This window comes from Heterodontus francisci, chromosome 20, assembly GCF_036365525.1.
Source record: "Heterodontus francisci isolate sHetFra1 chromosome 20, sHetFra1.hap1, whole genome shotgun sequence".
Lineage (NCBI taxonomy): Eukaryota > Metazoa > Chordata > Chondrichthyes > Heterodontiformes > Heterodontidae > Heterodontus > Heterodontus francisci.
This window is the reverse complement of record NC_090390.1, coordinates 22,122,241-22,134,603: the sequence shown is the minus strand read 5'-3', so window position 1 is coordinate 22,134,603 and position 12,363 is coordinate 22,122,241. Positions and strand designations below refer to the sequence as shown.

The following is a 12,363-nucleotide window of genomic DNA, read 5'->3' as shown; positions in this document are numbered from 1 at the left end:
CTGTAGCAATTCTAACAAGACATTCTGTGTATCCAGCTTAATCATTTATGTTGACCTTGTCCCAAACTCGGGTCCTTATCCCTGTATCTCCTACTCAATTGGCAATTGATACAGATAGTCAAAGCATGAAAGGTTTTGTGATTATGTATTTATCCTTTGACTTCAGCTCATGTTCTCTGATTTTCTCATCATGCTTGAAGTTCCCCACTACATCCACCTGTTATTTCTCTTGTTAGTGGAAAACATGAATTTTCTTGCTTAGTCTGCTTTTCCCTTGAAAATATTTTCAGTTACCAAGTGGTATACTTGCCATGGCAATATCCTTGCACTAATGTGGCTGGATTCATTTATTAAAGTATAAACCCTCTAGATGGTGACAATATTCTTGGTAATGACGAGTGCCTAAAAAGAGTAGTATCCCATAAACAGAACTTGCTGGTGATTGGACCTTAGATTAGAGTTTTTTTTTTTAGTACTTCAACAGTTTCTGTCCTGGGACCAGATGGCCTACATCCCAGTGTTCTAAAAGAGATAGCTGCAGAGATAGCGGATGCGCTGGCTATGATTTTCCAGAATTCCTTAGATTTAGGAATGGTCCCCTCAGATTGGAAGTTGACAAATAATATACGGCTTTTCAAGAAAGGAGGGAGAGAGAAAACAGGGAACTACAGGCCAATTAGCTGAGCATCAGTCGTTGGGAAGATACTGGAAACTATTATTAAAGAAGTCTTAACATTGCACTTGGAAAAGCATAGTATGATTAGAACAATTCAGCATGGTTTTACTAAAGGGAGATCCTGTTTGACAAATTTATTCGAGTTTTTTGAGGATATAACTAGTAGGGTAGATAAAGGGGAACCGGTAGATGATGTATACTTGGATTTTCAAAAGGCATTCGATAAGGTGCCACATAAAAGATTAATAGGCAAGATAAGGGCTCATGGTGTTGGCGATAATATATTAGCGTGGATGGAAGATTGGTTAACAGACAGGAAACAGAGTGGGCATAAATGGGGCATTTTCAAGTTGGCAGGCAGTGAATAGTGGGGAGCTGCAAGGATCGGTGCTGGGGCCTCACTATATTCATGACTTGGATGAAGTGACAGAGTAATGTATCTAAGGGTGCTGATGATACAAAGCTCGGTGGAATGCTAAGATGTGGGGAAGATGTAGAGAGGCTGAAAAGAGATATAGACAGGCTAAGTGAATGGGCAACAAGATGGCAAATGGAGTATAATGTAGGGAAGTGTGAAGTTGTTCACTTTGGTTGTAAAAATCGAGAAGCAGAATATTTTTTAGAAGGTGTAAAACTGGTAAGTGTTGATGTTCAGAGAGACTTGGGGGTACTCGTACAAGGAACGCACAAAGTTAACATGCAGGTGCAGCAAGCTATTAGGAAGGCATATGGCATGTTGGCCTTTATTGCAAGGGGATTGGAGTAAAGGAAGAACTAAGTCTTATTAAAATTGTACATGGCTTTGGTGAGACCACACCTGGAATACTGTGTGCAGTTTTGTCACCACATTTGAGAGGATCTACTTGCACTGGAGGCAGTGCAGCGAAGATTTACTAAATTGGTCCCTGGGATGAGGGGATTGTCCTGTGATGAGAGGCTGAGTAAATTGGGCCTGTTTTCTCTGGAGTTTAGAAGAATGAGCGATGATCTAATTGAAACATACAAAATTCTGAAGGGGCTTGATAGGGTCGCCGTTGAGATGTAATTTCTGCTGTTCGTGGAATCTAAATCACGGGGGCACAGTCTCAGACTAAGGGGTCGATCGTTTAGGACTGAGATGAGGAAAGATTACTTCACTCAAAGGGTTGTGAATCTTTGGAATTCTCTACCCCAGAGGGTGTGGATGTTCCAACATTGAATGTATTTAAGGCTGGGATAGATAGACTTTTGGCCTTGCAGGGAATCAAGGGATATAGGGAGTGAGCAGCAAAGTGGAATTGAAGCACAAGATTAACCAGGAGCATGTTGAATGGCGGAGCAGGCTCGTTGGGCCAGTTGGTCTACTTCTCCTATTTCTTGTGTTCATGGTTATCATTTTAAATTTGGTTGTGCACTTACTCAAAGACCTATGTGATTTCATTTGTGCTCATGTCATCTTGCTGAATCTGAGAAGTGATGGTGGAATTGATTGAGTTGATTCAGTGAATGCTTTCAAAATGAGGCTGTCTGAATTAATTATAAGCAGTTTTCTCAGGAGGGAATGGAGTCTTAGTGTTAAAAATAAGTGTTAGATCTGTTAGAAGATCATAATGTGGGTGGCGATTTAAGTCAAGGATGATAAGAGTAGGGTGAAGCACAACCAGAAGGAGGGATATGTAGGCAAAGTTGATTATTTTGGTATCAGTGTACCGAGGGGTGGTGGGAGATCATTCAAGATTAGTAACATTAGGGATGTTAAGTGAATGGGCCATGGTGAAGATGGCAAGACTGAAGCATTCTGTTTGACTTGCATAGATTTCTGTGTTTGCTCTGACTCCATCCCCTTCCCTGACTGCTCACTCAATTTGAACTCAAAAATGTGTAACTGGCTAGTTGTTCCTGAGCTGAGCTTCAAACCTCTCATCCTATTCATTAACGAGATCCTTGCTCCATTTCTAACATCATCCTCCTGTACCACACCTGAATATCATACCCACACTTGGTTTTCTGCAATGCTGAACTTGCTGACCACCCACGTCCTATCCTGCACCAAGTCCTACTTGTCATTCATCCCTGTCCTCCCAGATCTCCATTCAATCCTTGTCCCTCAGTATATAGAATTCATATCCTTGCTCTCTTTATAAATCCATCCATTGCCTCTCCTCACCTTGCATTGACAACTTACTCCAATACTTGCTCCAATCCTGTGTCTTTCAGTTTGTATATGGCCATTCTACTCCACCATTGATGGGAGTTCCTTCAGCTAAATTGGCCATACTCTCTAGAAGTACCTCTTTGCCCCATCTAGTCTAGCTGCCTCAACCTACTCAACCGTGCTTTCTGTCATCTCTAAGTGTACTCCTGCCGACCATCTGTTTGCCTTCAGAAACAAAAATATAAGTTGCTGATTACTTGTTTCTGTGCTGCATATTCTATATAATTCCATGTAAAAAAAAAGAATTGGCGATGGAGTTTAAACCGCATTGAGGTTGTTTCACTTGGATGCTCACCAAAGGAGCATGTGAATTTCATTCTATTTTTAGACCTTGGGTTTTAGAAATTCAAAATGAATGTGGTAATTGTCCATTAAAGTAACAAATAATATTTGGTTTGAGGTAAAAACACTTTTTCCATGACTGGAGGGTTTTTATTCACTCGATACTTTGTTTTCAGTTACAAGGTTTTCTCTTATAAACACAAAGGAATGTGATGTTTGTGAGCAATGAAACTCCTAGAGTCATAGAGTTTTACAGCGCAGAAACAGGCCCAACGCGCCTGCGCACACCATCACTCACCAGTCCTAACTGATCCCATTTCCCCACACTTGGCCTGTAGCCTTGTATGCTATGGCGTTTCAAGTGCTCATCTAAATACTTCTTGAATATCATGGGTGTTCTTGCCTCTACCACCCCTTCAGGCAGTGTGTTCCAGATTCCAACCACCCTCTAGGTGAAAAAATTCTTCAACTCCCCTCTAAACCTCCTGCCCCTTAGCTTAAATCTATGCCCCCTAGTTATTGACACCTCCGTTAAGGGAAAAAGTTTCTTCCTATCTGTCCTATCAATGCCCCTCATAATTTTGTATACTTCAATCAGGTCCCCCCCGATTCTGCTCCAAGGAAAACAACACCAGCCTATCCAGTCTGTCATCATAACTGAAATGCTCCAGGCCAGGCAACATTCTGATGAATCTCCTCTGCACCCTCTCCATTGCAATCACATCCTTACTATAGTGTGGTGCCCAGAACTGTACACAGTATTCCAGTTGTGGCTTAACCGGTGTTTTATACAGCTCCAACATAACCTCCCTGCTCTTGTATTCTATGCCTTAGCTAATAAAGGCAAGTATCCCATATGCCTTCCTAACCACATTGACCTGTGCTGCTGCCTTCAGTGATCTATGGACAAGCAGCCCAAGGTCCCTCTGACCCTCTGTACTCCTTAGGGTCCTACCATCCATTGTATATTCCATTGCCTTGTTAGACCTTCCAAAGTGCATCACCTCACACTTCTCAGGATTAAATTCCATTTGCCACTGCTCTGCCCATCTTATCAGCCCATCTGTATCGTCCTGTAGTCTAAGGCTTTCTTCCTCACGATTTACGACGCCAGCAATTTTCGTGTTGTCTGCGAACTTACTAATCATACCTCCTATATTCATGTCTAAATCATTAATGTACACTACAAACAGTAAAGGTTCCAGCACCGATCCCTGTGGTACCCCACTGGTCACAGGCTTCCACTCGTAAAAACAACCCTCTACCGTCACCCTCTGCCACCTTCCACTAAGCCAATTTTGAATCCAATTTGCCAAGTTACCCTGGATCCCATGGGCTTTTACTTTCTTAACCAATCTCCCATGTGGGACCTTAACAAAAGCCTTTCTGAAGTCCATGTAGACTACATCAACTGCTTTACCCTCATCTACACCTCTAATCACCTCAAAAAATTCAATCAAATTTGTTTGACACAATCTCCCCTGACAAAGCCATGCTGACTATCCCTGATTAATCCCTGCCTCTCCAAGTGGAGATTAATCCTGTCTCAGAATTTTTTCCAATAATTTCCCTTCCACTGATGTTGGTCTCACCGGCCTGTAATTACCTGGTTTATCCATGCTACCCTTCTTGAATTATGGTACCACATTCGCTGTCCTCCAATCCTCTGGTATCTCTCCTGTGGCCAGAGAGGATCTGCAAACTTGTGTCAGAGCCCCCGCTATCTCCTCCCTTGCCTCACATAGCAGCCTGGGATACATCTCGCCTGGGGATTTATCCACTTTTAAGCCTGGTAATACAGCTAATACTTCCTCCTTTTCAATGCTAATTTATCATAATCCCCTTCCCTGATCAATACACTTACATCGTCCCTCTCCATAGTGAACACAGATGAAAAGTAATCATTCAAAACCTCACCTATGTCCTCCGGCTCCACACACACATTGCCTCTTTGATCCCTAATGGGCTGCATTTTTTCCCTAATTATCCTCTTGCCCCTAACATACTTATAAAATGCCTTGGGATTTTCCTTTTATCTTGTCTGCCAGTGATTTTTCACGCCCTCTCTTCGCTCTCCTAATTACTTTTTTTTAAGTACTCCCCTATAATTTCTCTACTCCTCTAGGGCCTCTGCTGTTTTCAGCACTCTGAATCTGCCGTACGTCTCTTTTTTTTTTCCTTATCCAATCCTCTATAAGCCTTGACATCCAGGGTTCACTTGACCTGTTGATCCTACTCTTCACCTTTACAGGAAGATGCTGCACCTGAACCCTCACAATTTCCCTTCTAAATGACTCCCACTGGTCTGATGTAGACTTTCCTATCAGAAGCTGCTCCCAGTTCACTTTGGCCAGATCCTGTTTTATCATATTGAAATCTGCCTTCCACCAATTCAGTACTCTTATTTCCAGATCCTATATGTCACTATCCCTGAAATGCTCCCCCACTGCCACTTCTACCACTTGTCCGGCTTCATTCCCTAGGATTAAGTCGCAGTACCGCTCCTCCTTTTGTAGGATTCTACGTGCTGGCTCAAAAAGCTCTCCTGAATGCACTTTAAGAATTCTGCCCCCTTTCAGCTTTTTGTTCTAATACTATCCCCTCTAATATAGGGTAAGTTGAAATCCCCTACTATTATTACCCTGTTATTATTGCACCTCTGAGATTTGCCTACATATCTGCTCCTCTACCACTGCCTGACTGTTTGGAGGCCTGTAGTACACTCCCAGCCAAGTAATAGCCCCCTTTTAGTTTTTAAGTTCTACCCATATGGCCTCATTAGAGGTACCTTCTAAAATATCATCCCTCCTGACTGCAGAAATTGTCTCTTTCATCAACAGTGCAATGCCACCTCCTCTTTTACCCCCTCCTGTATCATGTCTGAAGATTCTATACCCTGGGATAATAAGCTGCCAGTCCTGCCCTTCCCTCAACCATGTCTCAGTAATAGCAATTATATCATATTCCCATGTGTTAATCAATGCCCTAATTCATCTGCCTGACTAGTAAGACTCCTTGCATTAAAATAGATACAATCCAGCCTTGCATTATTTGCCTAAGCCTTAACAGATCTACATTTACTCTGTCCTCCGAACTGACTTAGCTTCACATTTATATTTGATTGTACATCACCCCCTACTGTGTTTCCACTCTGTATCCCATCCCCCTGCCAAATTAGTTTAAACCCCCCACCCCAACAGCACTCGCAAACCTCCCAGCAAGGATGTTGGTCCCATTCTGGTTCAGTTGCAACCCGTCCATCTTCTACAGATCCCACCTTCGCCAGAAACAGGTCCAGTGATCCAAGAATCTAAAGCCCTTCCTCTTGCACCATCTCCCCAACCATGCATTCATTTGCTCTAACCTCCTATTCATATACGCACTAGCCCATGGCACCGGAAGAAACCCAGACATTACAACCTTTTGAGGTCCTGCTTTTTAATCTGCCTAGCTCCCTAAATTCTTTTTGCAGGACCTCATCCGTCTTTCTACCTATGCCATTGGTACCAACTCTTGACAATGGGCTGGTAATTTTTAAAAAATTCATTCATGGGATGTGGACTTCGCTGGCCAGGCCTGCATTTATTGCCCATCCCTAATTGCCCTCGAGAAAGTGGTGGTGAACTGCTGCCTTAAATCGCTGCAGTCCATGGGAGGTAGGTAACCCCACGGTGCTGTTAGGAAGGGAGTTCCAGGATTTTGACCCAAGAACAGTGAAGGAGTGGCGATATAGTTCCAAGTCAGGATGGTGTGTGACTTGGAGGGGAACTTGCAGGTGGTGGTGTTCCCAAGTATTTGCTGTCCTTGTCCTTCTAGTTGGTAGAGGTCGCAGGTTTGGAAGGTGCTGTCTAAGGAGCCTTGGTGTGTTGCTGCAGTGCATCTTGTAGATGGTACACACTGCTGCCACTATGCATCAGTGGTGGAGGGAGTGTTTGTTTGTGGATTGGGTGCCAGTCAAGCAGACTGCTTTGTCCTGGATGGTGTCGAGCTTCTTGAGTGTTGTTGGAGCTGCACCCATCCAGGCAAGTGGAGAGTATTCCATCACACTCCTGACTTGTGCTTTGTAGATGGTGGACAGGCTTTGGGGAGTCAGGAGGCGAGTTACTCAGCGCAGGATTCCTAGCTCTTACCTGCTGTTGTAGCCACGGTATTTATATGGCTACTCCAGTTCAGTTTCTGGTCAATGGTAGCCCCTAGGATGTTATTAGTGGGGGATTCAGTGATAATGCCTTTGAATGTCAAGGGGAGATGGTTAGATTCTCGCTTGTTGGAGATGGTCATTGTCTGGCACTTGTGTGGCACGAATGTTAGTTGCCACTTATCAGCCCAAGCCTGGATATTGTCCAGGTCTTGCTACATTTCTACACGGACTGCTTCAGTATCTGAAGAGTCGCGAATGGTGCTGAACATTGTGCAATCATCGAATATCCCCACATCTGACATTATGATTGAAGATCATTGATGAAGCAGCTGAAGATGGTTGGGCCTAGGGCACTACCCTGAGGAACTCCTGCAGTGATGTCCTGGGGCTCAGATGATTGACCTCCAACAACCTCAGCTTCGTTTACGCTAGGTATGAGTCCAACCAGCGGAGAGTTTCCCCCCTGATTTCCATTGACTTCAGTTTTGCTAGGGCTTCTTGATGCCATATTCTGTCACATGCTGCCTTGATGTCAAGGGCAGTCACTCTCACCTCAAGAATTCCAAGTTTTTTCAGCTTGGGTTTAGTAACCATTAACTGAAGCTTTCATTTATCAGGAATTGTATCTGTCCAAATTTAGAACTATAAAGAGTAGTCACTGGGTATGCCTCAGCACAATAATGGTAGTATGACTTGAGTCCACTCCCAGTCTGACCACCGCACACATTAAAATCGAATGGTATGAAAGTCCCTACTCAAGTTGGTTGCATGTGATGTGCAGGAGAATGCCATCCTGTGGTGAAGCTGCTGTTTAAAAAGCTCCAGCCACACACATGCAGAACTGTTTTGTTACTGGCGGTGTGATGAGAAGTGTTAGGACTCTGGTTTTCTGGCTGTTGCAGTCTGTAGTCTTGAGCTTAACTGCAGCCCAAATATAAAATGTTTCCTAATGCAAAGCCTTCATAAAGGTCACTGAAACACTAGTCTTGTGTGTTAGCAGGAAGTCCTTCGATACTCAGCAGTTCCAGCAGCACCTGTGGCGAGAACGAACCGTTCTCCACATTGATGCCAGTCCCAACATTTTGAAAGTAGTGCGAATTCATTCTTTATTGCATTTTATTTCAAGAAACCAAACATTATGGGAATTAATTCTTAAGATAACTAATCTTAACTTCACATTTATTTATGTAATATCCTGGTTAATTCCAGTATTGGAAGTATAATTAGATCAATCTATAGATAGGCAGAATCTCTTCCAATCCAGTCCTGACTGTTGGTGCTGATGTTGACTTGTTTAGCCAGTTAACCATAATGTCTTAACTTGCTAAGAACAGGTAAAAGAGAGTTACAGATGTGAAATGAAAACACAATTTCAAAAGTACATGATATGGTTGGTTGGTGTCTGAGAACTGTACCTATGATCTGCCTTTACATACATGAGTCATCACATGCATTTTCATTACTCCCTTAAAATTTAAACAAACTTGTGACTTTGCTTCTTCATATTGCATAGTAATGTTTCAAATAAAAGTACTTTTAAACACTTAATTTTCATCTGTGAGGGTCTAAATGTTCAAGGAGATTTCTTGTGCTCGTGCCACTGGAGGAGCAAGTTGTAACTTCCTACTGCTGGGTGGTGGGGGAAGGGTGAAATAGGAATTTGATTTTATGGGAAATGGACAGATGTGCAATGTATGTATGGTATATTCTGTTGTGTAAGCTGTATAAAAGGAAATTCTGAAATTGCCAAGCATGGTTTTTACAACTCTTGCATTCAGACTGTAGATCTAGCCTTATAACTTTGTTTTGGTCGCTATGTGGTCTGGGCACTGAGATGTTTGGTGCCCCCTCATGGACAGTTGGACAAGTGCAATGTACATTTTCCATATTAGTAAAATTTAAACACTGAAAATGTGGGAATGAACTTCAACATCTGCTTTGTCCATTGACAGACTGACTTCCACATCCATAAACTAACGTTAATAAGAGGAACTGTAAGATGTGGTTAGCATGTGTACTGAAGTGCCATTTCATCTCTCAGGCAGGCATTTTGATTTTGACGACGAAGTGGATGGTAAGGAGCCATCAGAGGTGGAACATGATGGTGCTCATTCAGATGATGAGATTGCCTCCCAAAAATACCTCCGACGATCACAGAGCCTTAAAGTGAAACAAAGAGGCTTTCGTAAAGAGGTAAATTTTCAGTTCTCTAACTTCAGACTTGTCTCCTGCTGTCTTAATGTTTGTTTTGATTTCTTCCAATATATTGTACATGTATTAATGACAATTTTCATTCTTAATTTGTGTATTTCTAAATGTTAAATTTTAGCTGCAGTATTTATAAGCTCTGTTCAGTGAGTATGAATTTTAAAATGGGCCAGGTGATTGGTACAAATATGGAATTTGTTTCCATCAAATTATGGAATTGTTCTCTGTTAGAGCAGTGAAGGTTAAAGGATTTAATAGAGGTGTTCAACATTGAGAGGTTTTCACAGAGTAACTCTTTACAATGGCATGAGAGTTGGTGACCAGAGAGCACAGATTTAAGATCATTGAATCTGCTTTCACCACCCTTTCAGGCAATACATTCCAGTTCATCATAACATATGGTAAGAGAAAACAAAAAAAAAACCTGTTGACTGCTAGTTCTTTGCCAATTATTTTAAATCTGTGTCCTCTGGTCACTGAGTCTCCTCCCAGTATCAACAGTATGTCTCTCTTTACTCTGTCAAAAGCCTTCATAATTTTGACAGCCTCCATTAAATCCCTTAACTTTCTCTGCTCTAAGGAAAATGATCCCAACTTCTGTAGCTTCAACACAACTGAAGTCCCTCATCCCTAGATTCTAGTAAATCTTCTCTGCACCCCCTCCAAGGAATGATAATGGGGAAATTAAGAATGAGCTGTATTCACCTGATATTTATTAGTATGAGCTATGTTGAGGGTTTGTACATAATTGGTTTAAAGTAAATGTATCGAACACATCTTGTTGCAGGCTCGGTATGGATCACTGAAGTTGAGAGCGAAGAAGAGACCCCAATGTAGTTACATCACCACAGGATGAAGTGAAACATTTTTTGAATGTTTGTTTCTACTGATCGTGACTTGACCTGAATATGTGCAGTTTGAGTTCTGCTGTAAATACTTCAATTTTCAAAAAAGCTGCCAATCAGTGGTTCCTACGTTCCTACTCTCTTGTCTTCCTGACTGATCCCATTGAGTTGGCCCAGTAAATAAGGACTGCATTTATTGTACAGGTGTCCTGTGATCATTGACTTGAAAATAGTGCACATTATTGACTGGCAATTTTAAGTCATTAAAAGGAAAAATAATCTTTCACAAACTTACTCTGGTACTACTTCAGGTGAAAGGTTAACCAAGGAATAGTACAAAGGAGAATTGGGCAAACAAGTAGTAGATTGATTATTTCAAGGAGAAAATATGAAATACTTGAATCCTGAAAATAGTTCATATTTTCTGAAATACTAGAGTAGTTCATGGAAACCTTGTCTTTGAGCTATGTTTAAAAACAACAAAAAAGACAAATGTTCCAAATGCATTTTTGTCATGGAAGTGTGCACTTGATTCAGAAACCATACTTACAACAGCATTTTCAGTAATTTGCTAACTTTCTGGGTTAATATTTGAAATATTCATATTGTGTTGTGTGCATGTGTTTCAGATGGCATGCTTCAAGCGTTGTGTATATTTCAAGCCAAAATGCAAAACTTTTAGTACTTTCAAATGCAAATATATTCAACACTAATTGCATGTTTTTATAAATTTTGTAACTGTTAATTGGTGCCTTCAGCACTTTAAATTGGTTGGTATATGCTGTATATCCTTCAATTTTCTACACTTTAAATATAGAATATGTAATTTCAGTAGCACGTACTTTGGGAAATTGTGTGTCCTCATGAATATTGTGTTCTTGGGATTCTGACATTCAGATTAGTGTTGGCTTTGTAGTATATGACTATTTATTTACCAGGTCCTCATAACTTTAACTGAAGTTTCTGGCTTTATTTTGATATGTATAATGCAGCTGAGCTGCAATACATGTACAGATTAGTGCAAGATTAAAATCTTTTATTGTAATAAATTTACTTCTGATAGTAAAAGCTTTGCTTCAGTCTCTTAATGTTTGCATACTTTATGTAGTTTCTGCATTTTGACTTGTGGGAGTGTACAGGACCAATATTGCCCATCGCTCCAAATTTTGTATTGAAGTCGCTATATCCACCAAAAAATAGTTTCACTATACAACAGTATTTTGCAACCAGTGAACTCATTCACTGACTTTGTACAAACTCTCAACATTGTTATTACAAGTAGAGTATACTGGTCACCTCTCTGCCCTCACCCCATTATATTTCTCTCCAGTCTTCCCTGGTACAGCCTCTTTTAATTTCTTCCTGTTACCTTTGTGCTGACACTGATGCTATTTTACCATTTTGTTTTATATGCTTCCTTCACTAAGCTTGCCACTAAGAAGCTCATTTTTCACTTAACTGTGAAATGCTTTTTTATTTAATGCTTCAGTATCAGCTGACTTAATGGTAGTGTAAGGGTGAGGGCTTGCCTTGGTACCCAAAAACACCTCGAGAGTCTAATGCCTTGTACAAAAAAGCAATCTTTATTTACGAGTATGCAAGGAGAAGTCCTACTCTCTCGAATGATTGTAGGGGTTCTGCTAATACATTGTTCCAGTCGTCATTTTACAGTTTTGCAGGAGGTTTACTTGATAAATTGTTTCCTAATTACATCATCTCCCATCTATTGCCTTCCCTGATCTCATCCTGCCTTACTTATATTATTCACCTTGTCAACCTCTTGATTACCCTATTCATAGGATTCTTAGGTATTCCTATAATTCGGGTGTTTCCTCTCCTGAGCTCGTTACCTTCTGATTAGGTATTCATATAAGTTACGTCAAGTATCCCATGATCCCCATACGCCAGCCTCTGCCTACAGTCCTTCCTTTTGGCCCTTGGCCAGCACCTGGCCCAAGGTGGCCATTACCGTAGAATCGTCTGCCTGTCACATAATCTGGGGATTCTACCGGTTTCG

At 41.3% G+C, this 12,363-nt stretch overlaps 1 protein-coding gene across 2 annotated transcripts in view; it reads left to right on the top strand.

Annotated features, from left to right (window-relative positions):
• reep3b (receptor accessory protein 3b) overlaps window positions 1–11,414 on the top strand; it is a 75,492-nt gene extending 64,078 nt beyond the window's left edge. For both annotated transcript variants that reach the window (XM_068052427.1, XM_068052428.1), the window contains 2 exons: window positions 9,335–9,486; window positions 10,289–11,414. In XM_068052427.1, the coding sequence (XP_067908528.1) occupies window positions 9,335–9,486; window positions 10,289–10,357 (221 nt within the window). In that variant the 3' untranslated portion in view covers window positions 10,358–11,414. The remainder of the gene's footprint in view (window positions 1–9,334; window positions 9,487–10,288) is intronic.
• The last annotated feature ends 949 nt before the right edge of the window (window positions 11,415–12,363 follow it).